Here is a 20,688-nt window from a genome sequence, read left to right as displayed (position 1 = left end):
TTCCTCATCTGACTGGTCCCCATACACAGGCCTTTGAGGAAGGCAGGGCGTGATTACCACCATTTTACTCATGAAGCAATTAAGGCTCTGAGAGATTACTTAATTTGCTCAATGGTAAACAAACTCTAACTCCTGGCCGCTGATCCCAGCTCTACAGCTTTACAGCTGTGTGAAACAGGGCTGGCTGCTCTGCTCTCTGAGCTTCCAGTTCCTCATCTGTAACCCAGGAGGAATGCCACCTCCTCGGAGAGCATTGGTAAACATGATGTGAGGCAGTAAGAGCTGACACATTTCATGCGCTGGCCGTGTACTAGCTCTGCCAAGCACTAGACAGGCACACAATCCCCCAAGGAAATAGCTTTAATTATCTCCATTTAATAGACAAGAACACTAAGATTCAGCACAGTGGAGTAATATGCCCAAGGTTACATAGCCTGGAAGTAGAGGCTGCCATCTGAGCACTAAACTCTCCAAGACATATAAAGTCCCCCGCTCACACCACGGCTTCAATCCCTGTGACATTCTCTTCCCTCTTCTTATCACCCTCTGTGCCGAGAAAGGCAGGAGTGAATAATGTGAAAATAACCCCTCACGCTTGGGTCTCCAGGATGGTGAGGAGGCAGCTGGAGGAAGTCCCACCAAACTGTGGAAAACTGGGAAGTGGATGTGCAGGGGAGCAGGGCCATCACCAATCCAGAGGGCTTCCCTCTCCACCCAGAGCTTGAAAGTGAAGTGAGGACAAGCAAAAGACTGACCTGTTTTGCATACTAGGCAACAACCTCTGGAGTTCACTACCCTAAGAGGTGGTAATGAATGAAGGTATAAATGGCTTTTAGACCAGTTCCATAAGAAGTGATGATGGGAAACCAAAGTGCAGGAAAGGGTAGGCTGGTGGTGTGCAAATGGCTGTCAGGACTGGGAAATCTATGAGATCATGCAGTGAGGCCATCCCCTCCCCAGAAGGTAAGCAGTCTGCCTGAGGCCACGCACACTGTGAGTTGGTAGGAAAAACAAAGACGGTCTGCAGCAGCCTGGCACTCCCTTCTGGGGCCCGGCCACCCCTGCCTGGGAGCCGGCTGGCAGTGTCCAAGCTCCCTGTCTGAGTGAGAGAATCTGGCTTGCTTCACTCTCCCTCCTTCCCAATGCAGGCTAATTCTGGGGCTGCCTGTCTTCCCCATGAGGAATTCCCTGGCTCTGCTCCTTCCAGTGCTGGGTCAGTGCACAATGGTAAACAGGTTCTCTCCACCCTTTACTGGCCTTGGTGCCCTGGACCTCTGCCCAGCTCTCCACTCCGCTCAACTCCACCCTACTCAGTGTGAGAAATGGTTCCTTTAGGCACCAGCCTTGCTGGCTCCCAAAAAGAAAAACCAAGGAACCCACCCTCCTCTGATGCACTCATAGGGAAGGGCACAGACCACAGAAGAAACCCCAAAGCAGCTCTCCCTGACGACTGCAGAAAGGTGTTAGACAGGGTCTCACTCTGTCGCCCAAGATGGAGTGCAGTGGCATGATCTCAGCTCACTGCAGCCTCCGCCTTCTGGGCTTAAGCGATCTTCCCACCTCAGCCTCTTGAGTAGCTGGGACCATAGGCTCATGCTACCATGCCCCACTACGTTTTGTATTTTGTGTAGAGACAAGGTTTCACCATGTTGCCCAGGCTAGTCTCAAACTCCTGGGCTCAAGTGATCTGCTTGCATCAGCCTCCCAAAGTGCTGGGATTACAGGCATTAGTCACTGCGTGCCGCCCGAGACTATTCTCAACAGAAGACATCCCTTCTCCAAATCCCAACTCCCACCAGGCAGAGTGCTGCTTGAAATTCCCTTGCTGGTGACTGGGTCCTTGGATCACAATCTCACTGCAGGCACCCAGGGGCCACCCTGACTCATCCTTACCAAACTGCTAGATCTCATTGATAGATCTTGCCAAAATTAGTCTTGACTCACTGTTTATATAAGACCTCTCCTCTACCCAGACTCGTCCATGGCTCCCTACTGCCCTCATTATCCAACAGAAACCTCAGGACCTGTAGCTGGGCATTATGGCACACATCCTGCAGTCCCAGCTGCTCGGGAGACTGAAGTGGGAGGATCACTTGAGCTCAGGAGTTTGAAGCTGTAGTGAACCATCACTGTGCCACTGCACCCTAGACCGGGCCACTGGCTCACAGGGCAAGACCTTTTCTCAAAACAAACAAACAAAAAAACAAATAACAACAATAACAACACCAGAAAAAACAAAGAAACTTCAGGCCCTGGCTCTCAAGGCCCTCCTGTTCCCCTGCACATCCCTTTCTCCCCTAGTCCCATCTCTAGAGGCCCCTACCCTGAGCCATCTTCCTTCAACCTCCATTCAATTTTGGTGCCATCATCTTGGGAAGCCTCATTCCGAACTCCTTCTCATCTCTACAAAGCCTCTCCTAACTACTCCAGGGACAGAACACAATCAGCCCCTCATTATATTCCATGCACACCTTTCTAGAACCTGTGTTCCAGGCTCTGAATCTACAAAGATGAATAAAATGTGGTCTCTGCCCTTGAGGAGGTCAATCTGACAGCGACAAATGGGTAGGTAAATAACTAGCACACAGAGAAGAAATGCCATCACAGGAGCATGTAGAGGGGGCTAGGAGACTGCAAAAGGACCCCAGGGTGAGGATGGGCTGTTTAGAGAAAGCTTTAAAGGGGTGTTGACTTTTGAATTGGAGTTTGAAGGAGGACAGCAAGTAGCTAGGCTGAGAAAGGGGAAAGGACACACCAGGCAAAATAGTATGTTCAAATGCAAGTTAATAGAAAAGGGAATGACTTGTTCGGGGAATGTGAGCAGTCCAGTGGGACAGGTGGAGCTTCTCCACCTGAAGGCTGCTCTGCAGAGGCAGCATTTCATGAGAAGGTGCATTCCTGGAGGGCAGGGGCTCTCTTGGCCTCATTCTCTGCAGTGTGTCCCAGGCCTGATACCTAGCTGGTGCTCAACAAATATGTGTGTGTGTGTTGTTGTTGTTTTGAGACGGAGTCTTGCTCTGTTGCCCAGGCTAGAGTGCAATGGCGCAATCTCAGCTCACTGCAACCTCCGCCTCCCGGGTTCAAGCTTTTCTCCTGCCTCAGCCTTCTGAGTAGCTGAGACTACAGGCATGTGCCACCACACCCAGCTAATTTTTGTTTGTTTGTTTATTTATTTATTTATTTTAGTAGAGACGGGGTTTCACCATGTTGGCCAGGATGGTCTCAATCTCCTGACCTCATGATCCACCCACCTCGGCCTCCCAAAGTGTGGGGATTACAGGCGTATAAGCCACCTCGCCTGGCCAACAAATGTGTGTGTTGACTGATTCATGAGCTTGGTGACCTCAGACCCTCTGAATTTCATTACGTGTTGTTAGCAGTAACGAGGGAATATGCTCCTCTACCTTGAGATCAGGTGGGTAAAGCATAGTAAGAACTTGGTAAAGAGCATTCCCTCTCTAGCCTGGTACCAGCTCTAGATCCTCCTCAAAGCCCAGCACAGGGTTGAGCACAGATCTGCTTGATGATGGCATTTTATAACATTACAATTCTAATATTCAATTAACTTAACTGAATTCTGTTATAACACTTACCAGTCGCTTGCTACGCACCAGACACTGTGTTCAGCACTTAACTACTTTATTTCATTTAATCCTGACAAGCCCATGAGATAAGTCCTCTAATTATCAACTCCCTTTTGTGAATAAGGAAACTCAGGTTCTTCAGAAAGACAATAACTGGCCAAAGTCCAAGTCAAGCAGGGGATGGCACTGGAAAGTGAATCCAGGCCCTGCTCATCTCTCCCTCTGTCACTCAACTCCACCACCAAGTGCTGTCCAGTAGGCTGGGGATACATAGCCTTGCTCCTGAGGAGCTTGGAGCTCAGTGGACTCAGAGACACAAGCTGTGTGATGCTTGGCAGGTCACTTTGCCTCTCTGGAACTTGGTTTCTGCTTCTGTAAAATGGGGACTACGATGATAAATGCTCTCACAGAATTAAACGAGGTGATGTAGGTGAAAGCCTCATCCATCATACAGGCTCCTCTATGAAATGGCATTACAGTGACCATCCTGGGAGGATGGAGGGGTCACTCAGAAGCGGAACAGGAAGCTCAGGATGAAAGTCTACATGGTGCCAGGCACAGTAGCTCATGCCTATAATCCCAACATTTTGGGAGGCAGAGGCCAGAGGATTGCTTGAGGCCAGGAGTTTGAGACCAGCCTGGGCAAGAGAGTGAGACCTTGTCTCTACAAAATTCTTTTAAAAATTAGCCAGGCATAGTGGTGCATGGCTGTAGCCATAACTACTCAGGAGGCTGAGGTGGAAGATTGTTTGAGCCCAGGAGTTCAAGGCTGCAGTGAGCCATAATCGTGCCACTGCACTCCAGCCTGGGCGACAGAGGAAGACCCTGACTCAAAAAAAAAAACCACAAAAATCCCACAAAAAAACCACAGAGGAGGGTGGTGGTAATTATTAAGCAAACTTGGACTCCTTCCCCAAGCGACTGCTACCACCCAGGAGGACAGAGGCCCTGGGCAGCACTCTGGTTGCAAGCCTTGAGTTGAATCTTTCGGGAGGCCCACCTTTGCTCTTACTTCTGCTTATCTTTACAGACCAAGGAAAGGGAAGGTCAGGCCCTCAGATCAGAGCCCTGCTCCAGATGACTCAGCGAGGAACTCATGGGGGGATTCCCAACCCGCCCTGGCAGGCCAGGAAGCTCCAGACCACAGGCTGAGTGGGACTGGCTCCTGCCTAACCCTCACAGTCATGGGTAGGTTGGAAGAGCATGTGAGGGAAGCCAGATCTTCAACCCAAAGCTGCATTGCTCTCTTACCATTATGCTAAATGCCTGAGGTGAAATCTCACAGGGTAATTTACACTTGAATTGTGAGAGCCACCATGTTCCACAGAGCCCTTTGTGACAGACACTGTGCTGAGTGCTTTACTAACAACATCTCCCTTAATCCTAATAATACTCCCGCTCCCAATGCCACCGCCACACCCAGCTAATTTTTTTGTATTTTTAGTAGAGAGATGGTTTTGCTATGATGCCCAGGCTGGTCTTGAACTCCTGGACTGAAGTGATCTGCCTATCTCGGCCTCCCAGAGTACTGGGATTACAGGCGTGAGCTGCAGTGCCGGCCTACGTTCTCCTTTTTTGTGAAGCCAAGACAGATGAAAGGAAAAACAGCAGCATTCTCCAAAAGTGGCTGGCCAGGGAAGATCGCTTCTGGACTCAGTGTCCAAGACCCAAAGCACTGAGGAGGGACAGGAGTTCTCCAAACTTATGCTCCTTCACCGGGCCACTCATGACCCAGCTGCTCCTGCCTTGTCTTGGGGTACATATGAGGAGCTGTGTGTGGAGTCCTGGGACAGGAATTGTGTCATCCTTCATGACAACTTAGCAACAAAAACAACCTGAGAAGCCTGGTAGGAGAAGTGCAGACACTTGGGGCTGGGCTGAAGTCCTAAGCTGGGACAGGAAGGGAAGGAGGAGAGGCCACACAGTGGTCACCAACTTTGGTAAGATGGGAAATTGGGAAAGAGGAGTGCTAGGTGCCAGGCCCAGTTCCATCACTTGTTCACCTATGGTTTCCTTATCAGGAAATAGGATAAAATAATAGCCTACCAATTTCCCATTGCTCCCATAAGGGTCACTGAGAGGCAGTGGAAATGAAAGCACTTTGCAGACTAAAGAGCTAGATAAATCAAAGCATCCCTTGATTTGATTACATCCCCAAAGAGCTGAGGGACACCGATCCCGCACACAAAGAGAAGTCCAGCCTGGTATGGTAGTTCATGCCTCTAATCCCAGCACTTTGGAAGGCAGAGGCAGGAAGATCACTTGAAGCCAGGAGTTCAAGACCAACCCGGGCAAAAAAGTAAGACCCTGTCTCAATCAATCAATAAGAGAGGTCCTCTCCCAAGAGGAACAGAGCATGCTAGGAGCACTGGCTTCTGTGGCATGTGCCATGGTGACCCCCCTGAACTTCCGTGGTACCGCATACAGAACTTCTCAAAGCACTATTTTTTTTTTTTTTTTTTGAGATAGGGTCTCCGTTGCCCAGGCTAGAGTGCAGTGGTGCAATGGCTCACTGCAGCCTTGATTTCCCAGGTTCAAGTGATTCTCCTACCTCAGCCTCCTAAGTAGCTGGGACAACAGGTGCACACCACTACGCCTACCTAATTTTTAAATTAGCAGATATAGAGATGGGATCTCCCTATGTTACTCAGGCTTCAAAGCACTTTTCATATACTCCACGGTCAGTCTCAGGATGTCAGATGTAGCTGTCTTCAACACCATCCCACCAAAATTGCCTTAGTTGGCTGGCACAGTGGCTCATGCCTATAATGTAAGCACTTTGGGAGGCTGAGGAGGGAGGATCGCTTGTGCCCAGGAGTTTGAAACCAGCCTGGGCAACATAGTGAGATTCTGTCTCTACAAAAAGTAAAAAAAACTAGCCAGGCATGGTGGCTTGAGCCTGTAATCCCAGCTGCTCAGGAGACTGAGGTGGGAAGATCACTTGTGCCTGGGAGGTTGAGGCTGCAGTGAGCTATGATTGCACCACTGCATTCCAGCCTGGGTGACAGAGCCAGATCCTGTCTCCTAAAAACAAACACACATACACACACACCTACAAACTGCGTTATTTTTATGTGGGGGAAACTGAGGTTAAAAAAGTTAAGCAACTTTTGCTGGGCATGGTGGCTCATGCCTGTAATCCCAGCACTTTGGGAAGCCAAGGTGGGTGGATCACCTGAGGTCAGGAGTTTGAGACCAGCCTGGCCAACATGGCAAAACCCCCGTCTCTAGTAAAATGCAAAAATTAGCTGGGCATGGTGGCGGGCACCTAAAATCCTAGCTACTCGGGAGGCTGAGGCATGAGAATCGCTTGAACCCGGGAGGCGGAGGTTGCAGTGAGCCGAGATCAATTGTGCCATTTCACTCCAGCCTGGGCAAAAGAGCGAAACTCCATCTCAAACAAAACAAAACAAAAAAAACAAGATTAAGCAACTTTCTCAAGGTCACACAGCTAGTTAGCGGCTCAGTAAGGCACAGGGCTAAGGTCTCCAGATCTCTGTTCAGCAGTGTTTGTTTACACTATGTTCCTAATCCAATTATCTAATTTGATCCTCACAATCCTTTGTATACAACCACACCTGGTAACTTCTTTCTCTTTTTGAAATTTTTTTTAGAAATGGGGTCTCGCTCTGTCACCCAGGCTGGAGTGCAGTGGCACAATCATAGCTCACTGCAGCCTCAAACCTCCAGGCTCAGCCTCAGCCTCCGTAGTAGCTGGGACTACTGGCACGCGCCCAGCTAATTTATTTTTTAGAGACGGGGTCTCACTATGTTGCCCAAGCTGGTTGAAACTACTTGTTTAATGTCTGATTTCCCTGTGAGGGCAGGATCAGGTCTATATCCTGAGCCTAGCACAGGGCTGCACATATAGTAAGTGCTGGGTGAAGAAAACTGAAAGCATTAGCCCCACGGTTGGGTGAGGGATGTGCCTAAGTCACATATTACAAAGGTCAGTGGTGGAGCCATCACTGACACTCTTGACCCCTGTGCCTGGTTCAGAGCCCTTTCTCAGGGCTCTAGCCTAAAATCCACATTTCCAGCCAGAATCTCGCATCTCTGAGATGCCACTGGTGGTGCCCCTTGTAAGTGCTGAGGAGTTTGCCTTCTCATAGGTTTTGTCCCAGCCAAGGCACCACCTCTAAGAACAGAATAAAGGTGCTAGGTGAGGTCAAACAAGCCTCCAGTTGCCATCTGCCTCCCCTTGATCAGTGTATGCTGTGTCCAAAGGCCCAAACCCTCCCCAGTTGCCACACCACCCTAAGGTAGGTTTTCCACGTCCTCAGGTGCCACTCCTCTATTCTGGTTCTCCTTGCATCCTTCCTTGCCATCCAACATGTCTGCCAGGCAGAGACGAGGAAGCTCAACACTGCTTAACCTACTCCTTCCCCAACCAGGTCAGCCAACCCACTCTCCTGCTGGAAGGAGATAAAGAACCCCTTGATGTGCCCTGAGCAAGCCAGCCATACCAGGCACCTTGGGGAGCCCAGAGCTGTGACACAGCACAGTCACTAGCAGCCCACTGCCCACTTCAGAGGAAGGCCACAACTGGACTTGCTTCCTTGTAGCCAGAGGGCTCTAGAATGGACTCTGTAAGAGGCCAAAGCCACTTCAGCTAGTCCAGAGTCTTCCTACCTCTCCATGAGCCCACATGGCAGTCATGAACCAAGCCCTAATGATTTGCCAGCCTCTTTATCCTCACTGCTCCAGACCTCTTCAAGGTCTCACCTTTTAGGCCATTCTTGATTCTCCCAACAGGTCTCACTGCCTGCAGTCCAGCTCCTCTTTAGGTCACCTTCCATGCCAGACCTGAACTAACTTTTATGCAACAGAGGAGGCCTCAGCCTGACATTCAAGGCTAGACTCGGACCGCCCAACCCATTTCCTTAACCTACCGTTGCTTCGTATCATCCTACTGCCTCCCGTTCTTCTTGTCGTCTCTGCCATTGGCTCAAACAACTGCTTTTGGGAGGGACATTGCACATGGGTCCCCTCTCATCCAAAGGACAGCCCTGCCTTGCCTCTTCTGAAACCTGGATCAAATGCTATTACTTTCTAGGCTCCTGTAGGTGGGGCTGGCTGCTTTTTCCTCTATACTCCCAGGGGAACTGCATGCCTCGATGACAGCCTTCATCATTCAACACTGGAAAGATTTGTCTGTGGTTCTATTTTTCAGCAAGTCTGTGAGTGCCTTGAGGGCAATAAAACACAGACATCTTGTTCAGTTCTGTATCTCTTGCCCAAATCACAGGGTCTGACAGAGTAGATGCTCAATAAATGTGTGGTAAATAAGCTCACTGCTAAGATGGATAAGCTGGCAAAAGTAAGCCTTGGTTTGCTCTCCCAGGCTGCTGGGTCTGCTGAGTCTTTCTCTACCTGAGGAGGCATTGAGTGCTAAGCTATGGCAGCCTCTGAAGACCCGGACAGGGCACAGAATGCAGTAGGGTAGGGTAGGAGGAGGAGAGATGGGAAAGGGAAGGATGAGACAGAGAAAGCCAAAGTTGGCATGAAATCCTAGGTGGGGGCTTCTAAGCAGGTTAAGTATCAGGAGCATTGACTTGCCAGTGGGGTGGCCAGTACAGTTTTCTCCCTGCCAGAGAGGGTCTCTGGGCCCAGGATTGCGGCAATAGATTTACCAGGGGCAGACTAATCAGTTAAAGGAGGCCTCTTACCCCTCAAGTGTACTGTCTGCGGGATAAAGTGATCAGCTAGGATAATGGATGGATGATGGCAGGGCTCTGCTCTGGTTGGCAGTGCATCCTGAGCCTGGAGGCTCAGTTACCTTGACTGAGGAGGAGAAAGGGGAAGAGAACGTGCAGTGCTATGCAGCTAGAGGAGCACTGGGTGAGAGTCGGAGGACCTGGGATCCCTCTCTGATCTGGCTCCACAGTACACTGACAGCAAGAGTTCTCCAACCTTCAGATTCCTCACCGGTACAAGCAACATAATCCCTGCCTCATCTACAAAGTAACACTTCTTCCAAAAGGCACAGACTAGATATCAAAATCAAATGGCCATTATGCAGCATGTTGGGGTCAGACCAATGCAATCTGGACTCTGGCCTATGGGAGAACTAGGCCAGGCCTGATCTGGCCATGCTTCCAGGACCTCTCCCAAGGATTTTCCTCGCTGTGCGTTTCTCCTGTTTGATGGCCATGACCTTTCATTGTACTGAGACCTGCTTTGCCCGCCAGACTGGGAGGGGGAGGCAGCTAGATTCCTGCTAACTTCTGCCCTGGGTGTGGGGGCCTTAGGGACTGGTAAGCACCTGGCACCCTGCCCACTGCCACCTTAGCAAGGCGTAGTCACTACTGGATTCAGTGTCAAGAAACAGGTTCTAGTCCCAGTTCTGCCATTTACCAGCTGGCAAACCTTAGGCACTTTCTTCTCGGCCTTCAGTATACTCATTCACAGAATGGGGATGACCACCCCTCTCAGGGGAAGTGAGGATTCACCACAGGTTAGGGTTCATTCCTGCCCACAGGGGCTGGGCCTCACTGACACTCAACATTATAGCCAAAGATGGAAGTAGAAAATGAAAACATAGAACCACAAGCCGCTCCAGTCTTTAAGAGGCAGAACTGAGCACCTACCCTGTGCCAGACTTTTTCAAACATTAGTTCATTTAAACCTCAAAACGATCCTCCAAAGTCAGTGTTATCATAACCATTTTGCAGGTAAGAAACTGAGGCTCAGAGAAGTGAAGCAACATGTCCAAGATCACATAGCCAGCCAGACTCTGGAGCTTGTGTGAGGAGGGAGCATACAGCACCTTCTCTCGCCCACCTCGGTATAAACAGATTGAGTGGCTGGGCCAGAGCCAGGACTCACTGCCCCTTGGGAGGTCCTGTTTCAGGCCCAGATGCTGGTAGGACAAAACATCAAGTAGGTGCTACCATCTTATCTCTTTCCCACAGCTTAGAGTTTCCCAGTAGGCGGACACACAGGCACCTTCCCAGCATAGCAGCTGGTGTGCCAGCTCCCTCCTTTACCAAGTCAGGTCTTGTTTGAGGCCCTAACACTCACAGCGCCACCAAACCGGATTTTCCTTTGAGGCTAAGAAGGGAAAAATGAGAGAAAATGAGAGGCCTGCAGTCTAGAGTCACAGCCCAGGGCCCCATATATATAAATGCCTCCTTCCAGATGGGCCACCCAGGGACCACCTCATTGCCAGCTCCATGCTCTCCTGGGATCTGTAACAGCTCAAGAAAAGTAGATGCTCTGAGTTTACAAATTAGAGAATAAGGCAAGGAGTCAGGATCTGGCCTGCCAGGAGGGCCCTGACCCTACTCCAATAAAAACCTGCACACAATAAACTATGAGGATGCCAATTAAGCCAGTTCTATGATTTCCAAAGTTGGCTAGTAATGAAAGGCCCAGGGAATGGTAACTGAAGAAGGCAATACTGCTGTTCCAGATGTTTCTCCCTGGGTCCAGCTCAGATCCCTTGCTCCCATAACAGGAAGCCAACACCCATGGGATCCCAGAGAGCATAGCTCCTCACCTCATCTGGCCTGCAGACTGAGTGGACTGAGGCTAGGTGGGAAGCTCTCAGCCTCAGGAGGCCAGACCTGACAATCATATAGGAAAACGAGAAGGTCAGGGACCACCTCTCTCAGGTCACCTCCCTCGGGCCAGCAGACCTGGTATACAACTTGTATCCTTCTTTCCCTTCCTGACCACTTCCTCTATGCTACAGAAGGGCCACCAAACAAGTCTGTTCTTCCTGCCCCAAAGGGACAGGAGGGATATCATCACTCCTCCCACCCTTTCCTGCTGAAAACATGTCTTTTGCCTCATCTGGTCCCTCCTGGACTTTCTTTTTTTGAGACAGGGTCTCACTCTCTCACCTACACTGGAGCGCAGCAGCATGATCTCAATTCACTGCAACCTCCACCTCCCAGGCTCAAGCGATTCTCCTGTCTCAGCCTCCTGAGCAGCTGGGATTATGGGTGCGCGCCACTACCGCCTGGCTAATTTTTGTATTTTTAGTAGAGATGGGGTTTCGCCATGTTGGCCAGGTTGGTCTCAAACTCCTGACCTCAAATGATCTGCCTGCCTCGGCCTCCCTAAGTGCTGGGATTACGGCCATGAACCACTGCACTTGGCCCTTCCTGGGCTTCAATGCCCAACTCGGTCTCCAGACAAGCCAGAAGAACTAATGCTGTGGGCACTCTGCTCTATGCCTATGCCACCCACAGGATCATTTACTGGCTAGCTGCTTTCTTGCCTGTGGCTACTACTCAAAAGCAGACAGGGACTATCTCAGTCTCACTAAAGTTTCCCTGCAGAGTAGGCTCAAAAGACAGATAAGGTGAAGAAATGGAAAGGCCTAGGACTGGGAATCGGGAATTCCAGGTTTCTCACAGGCCTCCAGTTTATCTATCTGTATGCTGATGGCCATCTCTAAGGCTCTAAGGTCACTTTCAGCATTTTTTTTTTTTTAGGCAAGGTCTCCCAGGCTGGAGTGTAGTGGCATGATTTCAGCTCACTGCAACCTCCATCTTCTGGGCTCAAGCAGTCCTCCTACCTCAGCCTCCCGAGTGGCTAGAACTATAGGTGCATGCCACAAAACCCAGCTAATTTTTGTATTTTTTGTGGAGATAGGGTTTCACCATGCTGGCCAGGCTGGTCTTGAACTCCAGGCAGGCTCAAGTAATCTGCCCGCCTCAGCCTCCCGAAGTGCTGGAATTACAGGCATGAGGCACAGTGCTCAGCCTTTTTTTTTTTTTTTTTTTTGAGACAGGGTCATGTTCTGTCTCAAAAAAGAGCTGGGTGGAACACAGTGGCGCAATCTTGGCTTACTGCAACCTCTGCCTCTACTGCAACCTCCGCCTCCTGGGCTCAACAGATCCTCCCATCTCTCAGCCTCCCAAGTAGCTGGGATTACAGGTGCCCACCACAATGCCCACCTAACTTTTTGTACTTTCTTGTAGAGACGGAGTTTCACCGTGTTGCCCAGGCTGGTCTCAAATTCCTGAGCTCAAGCGATTCACCTGCCTCAGCCATCCAAAGTGCTGGGATTATAGGTGTGAGCCACCATGCCCCGCCACTTTCAGCTTCCTAACTTGAAATGTCTCCCAGTAAATAAGTATTAATTACTCCACTGCAGACTAAGGAGAAAAAGGTGAATGAGCCTCTTCCTAGTCCTGAAGCTAATCAGTCTAATGAACTGGTAATGACAACATACTCTTATCCTTCTGGGCTACTTCTATTAGCCTCATATACTGCTGAGAGAGTCGAAAGTGCTGAGCTAAGCCAGGGAAGGTAAGAGTAGGCAGGTGACTGCTAAGACACTTCTGTTCTACCTGTCTGACACCTGATGTCCTGCAGGGACCAAAGGCCATATTTATGGATGGTGAAGGCAGTGGAAACTGTACTGACCTGGGAGTCAGAAACCCTAAATCCAAGTCCTAGTTCTGCACTAATATGCTATGATCTCAAGCAAGTTATTCTTCTCTCTGAAGAGAGAGAGAAGGTCTGAGCTGGTCAATCTATTAAGATCCCTTGCAGGCCAGGCACAGTGGCTCACGCCTGTAAACCCAGCACTTTGGGAGGCCAAGGCGGGCGGATCGCCTGAGGTCAGGAGTTCAAGACCAGCCTGACCAACATGGTGAAACTCCATCTCTACTAAAAATATGAAACATTAGCCAGGCGTGGTGATGGGTGCCTGTAATCCGAGCTACTCAGGAGGCTGAGACAGGAGAATCACTTGAACCCGGGAGGCAGAGGATGCAGTGAGTCAAGATCGTGCCATTGCACTCCAGCCTGGGCGACACAGTGAAACTCTATCTCAAAAAAAATATATATATATATATCCCTTACAGTACAGTCTATGGTTTTTTGATATACTCATGCCATGTAGCTAATAGTCACCTGAGTAAGGTAGCCTGTGACCTGCTTTCTTACCCCCAGGGCCTGGCAACTTCCACAACCAAAATGTCTTGAGACAACCTTTGGCCCAGGGTAACTGAAATGGACTTTTAATCTGGAGTCAGAGTCCCCACCATCACCACAGTACCCATGAGTGCTAACGTTTCACTTCTCTAGCATAGAACATGGACTCCTAGCCTTCAACCACGAGACTGGGTTTAGGGCAGTCACCCTGAAACTTCCCATAACTTCCCCTCTATGGCCTTGGGCAGGGACTTACTCTTGGCTTTTTTGAAACCACAATATAAACTAAGTAGGGAACATCGAAGCTTTCAGATACCAGAGATTTTGGGTTGACCGACAGGCTCCAGAAAGTGAGGGAGGGAGAGAGAACTGGACCTGGGATCCGACCTCAGTCCCAGCCCTACAGACAGCAGCAATGTAGAGGGTGTCTGCAGAGCCACATCCCGGGTTTGTGGTTGTGGGGTAAGAAAGACAGATGTCTGGCTGCCTGGTTGGGGACTACAGCCAAAGGGAGGTGCTTCCACTGGGGCCTCACTCTGCCCACAAATACCAGAGATATGCCCTCATTTTTCTCTTCATTTCTCAGACCCTTAGAAGGAAAGAAAGAAAACTAACATTTTCTGGGCCACTACTTGTGCCAAGTGCTGTGCTAAGCACCTTCACATATCTGATCTCATTTAACCCCCAGAGTAATGTTGAGAAGTGGGTGTTACTGTTGCCCTTTACAGTGAGTAAACAGGCTCAGGGATTCAGGATCTTGCCCAAGGTCACAAAGCTAGCAAGTGTAATTCCTTTTCCTAATATATCTCATTGCTCTGCACCCCAAGATGTGGTTGATTGCCTGATAAGCATGCAGTAGGAATTCTCGTGCCCTAGCATTCTCCCACGAATCTGAGCTCTTCCTTCCAAGGTCCCATAAATGCAACTGGGAACTCCTTTCCCAGATCTCAAGACCACACCCCTCCCTGGGCCCTAATCCCAGGTGACTGCTCTTCAATTCAAAACACTCCAGGTCCCCACTAAGTTCTCACAAGTGAATCCCTGGGGAACTGTGACAACGCATCAGTCACGGGGAGGGTTCAGAATGAGGGGTGCTCTCTCTGGGTCCTGGACTAAGCTTAGCCTGCTGTGAGCCAGTAGGGAGGTATTGGAGGAGACAGATCCAGTGGGTGAGAGGGAACTCCCCTTAGGGGAGGGGCCTGGATTTCTCCAAGGAAGAAGGAGGCCTGGTGAATAAGAGGCTTTAGGGCTGGGGAAAATCCCGGAAGTGACAGGGGTTCTTAGACAGTCAAAGGGCTTCCATAAGTCATGAGAGAGTCTGGGGTGACCTTGGACAATCTCAATTGGTCAGAGATGGGGAGAAAGGATATTCTCTGGAGTAGGGTCATGGCAGGGCCTCAGGAGCTCCTACTGGTGATTGGGATGGAAAGCACACATCAGGAGGGAGCCTTGTCATTTCTGTGCACAACACTGGTCTCACATGACAGGACAGCTGGGATGGGAGTGGGGTATGGAGTCCATCTTTCCTAAGGGGACCGCCCGCCTGTACACATGATCTCTGAGGCCTGGGCTCAGGGGATTCTGTGGGGCAACGTGCGGCCCAGCTTGGAGACAAGGTGCTAGCCCACTGCCCCACATTTCTCTCTCTGCTAGCTGGGTGTCTGGGTGCTCTCGGGATAGGACATCAGGGGGTGCTATATGAGCAGGGACCCTGCTGTCTCCCTGCCTGCCCCTGTCCCATGCCCAAAATCTGCCTTTGGGAGGAGGCACATGTTCCCAGGACACACACAGAGCCCATCTACTGCCTCCTGTGGCTGCTGGAGCTGACGGTCTGTCCTAGTGGTGGTGCTCCCTGTCGCCCTGTAGGTGCTGGGAAGGGGGAGTACCTGCCCACCTGTTGCCGGTGCCAGTGGAGGAAGCTGTGTATGAGGGGGTAGGGGGCCATTTTCTGACCCTTCCATGAGGAGAAGGGACTGTCTGTCCTAGGATGCGGCTGAGGGGAGGAAGGCGACCAATGTCAGTCCATCCAAAGGTATGTGTGCCTCGAGGAAAGGGTCAGTCTGTCCTGGGAAGGGGTGGGGGCAGGGCAGTCAGTCCTGAAGTCGGTCTGAGGTCTCTTGGTGTGGGGGCAGTGTGGGGGGCGGGGAGACAAGGGCATCTGTGGGTTTGTGGAAGGGGGAGGGATGGAGAATACGTGTCTATGGAGGGGGGCGCCAGCCATCTGGGAGCCTGTCGGGGTGGCAGAGACAATCATCCCTAAGGCCTTGGAGGCAGAGGTGGCTTTGGGGCAGTGTCTGTCATTCTGTTCCACTGCTGGGAGGAGGGCACAGTCGGTCCTTCCTGGGGGCGAGTCAGTCTGTCTGGAGGGTGGAGGTGGCAGGTGGAGGTGTGGGCCCGTCCGCCCCCTGGGTCGGAAGTAGGACTGCAAAGGGGGCGGGTCTGGGAAGGCAGGGATGGTGGGGGTGGGGCAGGAGAGGGAAGGGGGATTGGCGGTCCCTGCTTGGGAGGGGGACGTGTCGGCAAGTCCCGAGGGCGCCTCCGTCTGTGTCGAGGCCCCCCGCGTGGGTACCGCGTTCAGTCCCGACCCCCGGCGCTACTCACGCGCCCTCGGCGCCCTGTGAGCCCACGATGAAGCCGAACTTGTCGATGCGGCGCTCGGCGAAGCCGTTGGCCTCCGAGTCGGATCCGAGAGAGCTGAGTTCGTCGGTGGTTGCGGCGTCGGGGCCCTGGGCCAGGCTCTCCCGGGTTCCCGACAGGCTTTCCCCGGCCGCGGGCGCGCGCGGCCCATTCTCTCCGTTGCTCTTCGCCATCCCGGCCGCGCCCGCCGCCTGAGCCCCAGCGGCCACCTCAGCCGCCCGGCTGCCGCCGACGCCCCGCCCACGCGCGGCGCCTATTGGCCGCCGCAAGGGAGGGGGCGGGGCTACAGGCCCACCCGGGAGCTCTCCCCCCACGCCCAATGGGCGCCGCAGACCCCGGGCCCCGCCCACCTTCCCCCGGCGGGCGCCAGCAAGCCCGACGTGAGGGGGCGGGGCAGCCGTCACCGCAGCCCTCCCCGCCCTCCTCCGGGCTGCCAATCACAAGAACTCACCTGGACGAGCTCGGGCCTTTCCGGGTTGGCCCCAAGCGGGGCCTGTCACCTACTGCAGAGCGCGAGCCAGAGGCCCAGGGCTTCCTCCATGTTCCTCATCTGCCTCCTGAGCCCCGCTCCTTGCCAGACCCCAAGGACGTGATAGGGATTGTTTCCCCCATTCATATATGAGGAACTCTGAGGAGGTCCAAGTGAGTTCAGGGACGCAGAGCGGCTTAAAGGCCCAGCCTGAGCGAGAAGTTTGGCAGTCCCATCGCACTCACTGCTTCTGGGGTTTTAAATTATCTCGTGAGACCTAATTATTAATAATCACCAGCGTTTACTGAGCCACGCACGCCCAAAGCTCTACCTACGTTCTCCTGCAGTCTTTTCCCCAGCAGTTTTATGGAACATAAACATACCATAAATTCACGTTTAAAGTGTACAAGATTTTTAGCATATTTACAAAGTTGTGCAGCCATCACAACACTCTAATTTTAGAACATTTTGATCACCCTAAAAGAAACCCCTACCAGTTAGCAGTCACTCCGCATCCTGACTTCCCCAATCCCTGGCAACCACTAATCTGCTTTCTGTTTCTATAGATCTGCCTTTTCTGGATATTTCATATAAATGGAATTATACAATATATGGCCTTTTATGTCTGGATTCTTTCTCTTGAACATTTTCAAGGTTCACCCACATTGTAGCATGTATCAGAGCTTCTGGATTCAAATCTGCCCCAAGTATGTCTGGCTCCACCCCTCCCTTTCCTGGGATAGGCCCACACCGCCATGAAAGACCCATACTGCCCCTCCTGGGAGCTAGGACTAGACCAAATTTTGTTTTTCCATTCATCAGTGATGGTCATTCGCGTGTTTTCAGTTTTTAGCCATTATGAATAATGCTGCTCTGACCATTCAGGTACAAGCTTTTGTGTGGGGGCCTATGTTCTAACTTCTCTTGGATAGATAAGGAAGAGTGAAATTGCTGGGTCATATGGCAACTGTTTAACCTTTTGAGGAAGTGACAAACTGTTTTCCAAATTGGTTGCAACATGTCTTGTAATCTCTTAGCAATGAGATATACACCATTATTAGTCCCATTTTACAGTTAAGGAGACTGAGGTAAAGTCAGTTGCCTAAGGTCCAAGAATTGGCTGTGAATAGAGCCAGGGTTCGAACTTAGCTCTTTTTTTTTTTTTTTTTGAGACGGCGTCTCACTCTGTTGCCCAGGCTGGAGTGCAGTGGCACGATCTCAGCTCACTGCAAGCTCCGCCTCCTGGGTTCATGCCATTCTCCTGCCTCAGCCTCCTGAGTAGCTGGGACTACGGGCGCCCACCACCACGCCTGGCTAATTTTTTTGTATTTTTAGTAGAGACAGGGTTTCACCGAGTTAGCCAGGATGGTCTCACTCTTCTGACCGCGTGATCCACCTGCCTCGGCTTCCCAAAGTGCTGGGATTACAGGCGTGAGCCACTGCGCCCGGGCTCGAACTTAGCTCTTACCAACTGCTTATATTTGGAGAGATGGGTCAATTTTATCTGTATGGGCTTAGCCCCTAGCAGCTAACTTCTGACCCTAGAGATTGTCAACTCTTGGATCTATGATAGCTCCTCACTTATGTCTAGTACTTTATGGTTTACAAGTCACATTCTATTGTCATCTGACACTCCCTGTAGACCTGTGGGAGAGACAGGTCTAGAGAGGGGAAGGGACTGGAAGACTCAGGCCTGGCTGCAGGGCCTGGGACAGACTGCTCAGGGCCCCAAGGCAAGCCCCAAGAGGGGGTCTTGAGCCTTGAATGATTTCACCTTGATGCCATGTGGCCCGGACATTCTTGATGACGTCATTGTACAATCCTCACATTCCATGAGCTTCTGACTTTCCATAAACAAGGCAAGAGCAGACATGGGAGTGGGCACAGGCTATTTTGGTCTTAAACCCTCAGTCTGGGAGGATGTTCCTTCTCTTCAGTTACTCCAGACACAGTGGTGGGCTCCTGGTCCCAGCTCCCGGGAGGGGCAGTATGGGTCTTTCATGGTGGTGTGGGCCTATCCCAGGAAAGGGAGGGGGAGGAGCCAGACATACCTGGGGCAGATGTGAAGCCTCAAGTACAGCAAAGAAAAGTATCCATGACCCTTTGACTTCATAATTCTATCCCTAGGGTCATATCCTAAACATGTTCTTACTCAGCTCTGTGAGGGCACAAATATAGAGACGTTCACCCCAGGGATATTTGGGGAGGGGGCAGATTAGAGACCCTGAGTGTTCATCTTTAGGAGATTGTATAGATGTTACCCCACTGATGCTTCAGCTTCTAATTTTCTTTAATCAAACCTCCAGGATTTGAATTTATGCTCTGTGACCTTGAGCAAATTACTTCTCTCTGAGCCCATTTCCTCATCTATAAATTGGAAATTGTGAAAAAATTCTTCCTTGGAAGATCTGTTCTGAGACTTTAGTGGGACAGTATGCGCTAAACACCTGACACATGGAGAAGCCCAGTAAATAATGGCCAGGAGCTAGGCTCATGCCTGTAATCCCAGCACTTTGAGGCTGAGGCGTGTGTATCACCTGAGGTCGGGAGTTTGAGACCAGCCTGACCAACATGGTGAAACCCCGTCTCTACTAAAAATACAAGAAAATGGCCGGGCGCGGTGGCTCAAGCCTGTAATCCCAGCACTTTGAGGCTGAGGCGTGTGGATCTCTTGAGATCAGGAGTTCGAGACCAGCCTGGCCAACATGGTGAAACACTGTCTCTACTAAAAACTCAAAAATTAGCTGGGTGTGGTGGCAGGCGCCTGTAATCACAGCTACTCAGGAGGCTGAGGCAGGAGAATCACTTGAACCTGGGAGGCGGAGGTTGTAGGAAGCTGAGATCATGCCACCGCACTCCAGCCTGAGTGACAGAGCGAGACTCCATCTATAAATAAATAAATAAATAAATAAATAAATGCCAGGAGTGGTGGCATTTGAAGCTTGCAAAAGGAATTGCAAATTCATTATTGTCTTGCGTGTTCCCCATCACAGCCTATGGCTGCACCGGGGGAGTCTGCCCAATTTAATCTATGGCACATGACTTGGGAGACTTCACTTCGTGGCTATGCCCCTCAACAACTGGGTGTTCTTGTGTGAAATCGCTAACTTTTGTATTTTTTTGTAGAGACTAGGTCTCACTATGTGGCCTAGGATAGTCTTGAACTCCTGGGCTCAAGTGATCTTCCCACCTTGGCCTCCCAAAGTGTTGGGATTACAGGCATGAGCCTCCATGCCTGGCCAAACTCCAGAGTTCTTCATTTAATACACCTATAATGAGCCAGACATTAGTGCAGGGGTGTCCAACCTTTCGACTTCTCTGGCCACACTGGAAGCAGAATTGTCTTAGGCCATACATAAAATACACTAACAATATAGTTGATGAGTTGAAAAACATTGCAAAAAAGAAATCTCATAATGTTTTAAGAAAGTTTACAAATTTGTGTTGGGCCACATTCAAAGCTGTCCTGGGCCGTGGGTTGGACAAGCTTGCTCTAGTGAATAAGAGATGAAGTCCTGGCCCAATAGAGTTTACAGTCCAATGGAGGAGGGACATCATGAATAAGCATAGAGCATCTATCAGGCAGTGAGAATAAGAAAATAAAGCCAGGTTAAGGTGTGGAGAATGCTGGAGTAGGGGTTGGGGAGGTGGTGAGGGCCGAAAATGAGGGAGACCTTCTGCAGGACTGAGAATAGTGTACAAGAAGCATGGCAGCGGATGCTGTTTCCCCTTGAAGGAGAAGCAGGCTGTGTTGTTAGATTGGAGTGAGAAAGCAGGGGGAACAGTGAACCAATGAATGAACGATCAAAAAGTATCCCTGCAGAATCACGTGGCTCACTGGAATACACAATTTCAGAGGCCTTAGGCAATGCTGTGGAACATCCTGGTGAACGTGCTGTTGTAGACATTCTTTTGAAGATAGAATGTGTTGATATACCAGAGTCTCATCCTGCTGGGGTCATTCCCAACAGCTGGGCTTGAGCAGCTCACATAGGCCCCTCTCCTGGATCCTGGAATGTGCAGTTGGCATGTACTCAGGAAACCTGTGAGCACTGGCCATGAGCAAAAAGTCCAGATGCCATCTTTTTTTTTTTTTTTTTTTTT

The 20,688-nt window shown here is 50.8% G+C and overlaps 1 protein-coding gene across 2 annotated transcripts in view; it reads right to left on the bottom strand.

Moving 5' to 3' along the window:
- The window catches only part of TBC1D10A (TBC1 domain family, member 10A), a 34,770-nt gene extending 18,325 nt beyond the window's left edge, over positions 1-16,445 (bottom strand). The window contains exon 1 of one of the 2 annotated variants that reach the window (XM_011979098.1): positions 16,080-16,445. In XM_011979098.1, coding sequence (XP_011834488.1) covers positions 16,080-16,288 — 209 coding nt within the window. In that variant the 5' untranslated portion in view covers positions 16,289-16,445. The remainder of the gene's footprint in view (positions 1-16,079) is intronic. The other variant, XM_011979097.1, reaches the window with a different exon arrangement.
- Positions 16,446-20,688: the final 4,243 nt, after the last annotated feature.

This window comes from Mandrillus leucophaeus, unplaced genomic scaffold (genome assembly GCF_000951045.1).
Source record: "Mandrillus leucophaeus isolate KB7577 unplaced genomic scaffold, Mleu.le_1.0 Scaffold2, whole genome shotgun sequence".
NCBI lineage: Eukaryota > Metazoa > Chordata > Mammalia > Primates > Cercopithecidae > Mandrillus > Mandrillus leucophaeus.
This window is presented reverse-complemented; position numbering and strand designations above follow the sequence as displayed.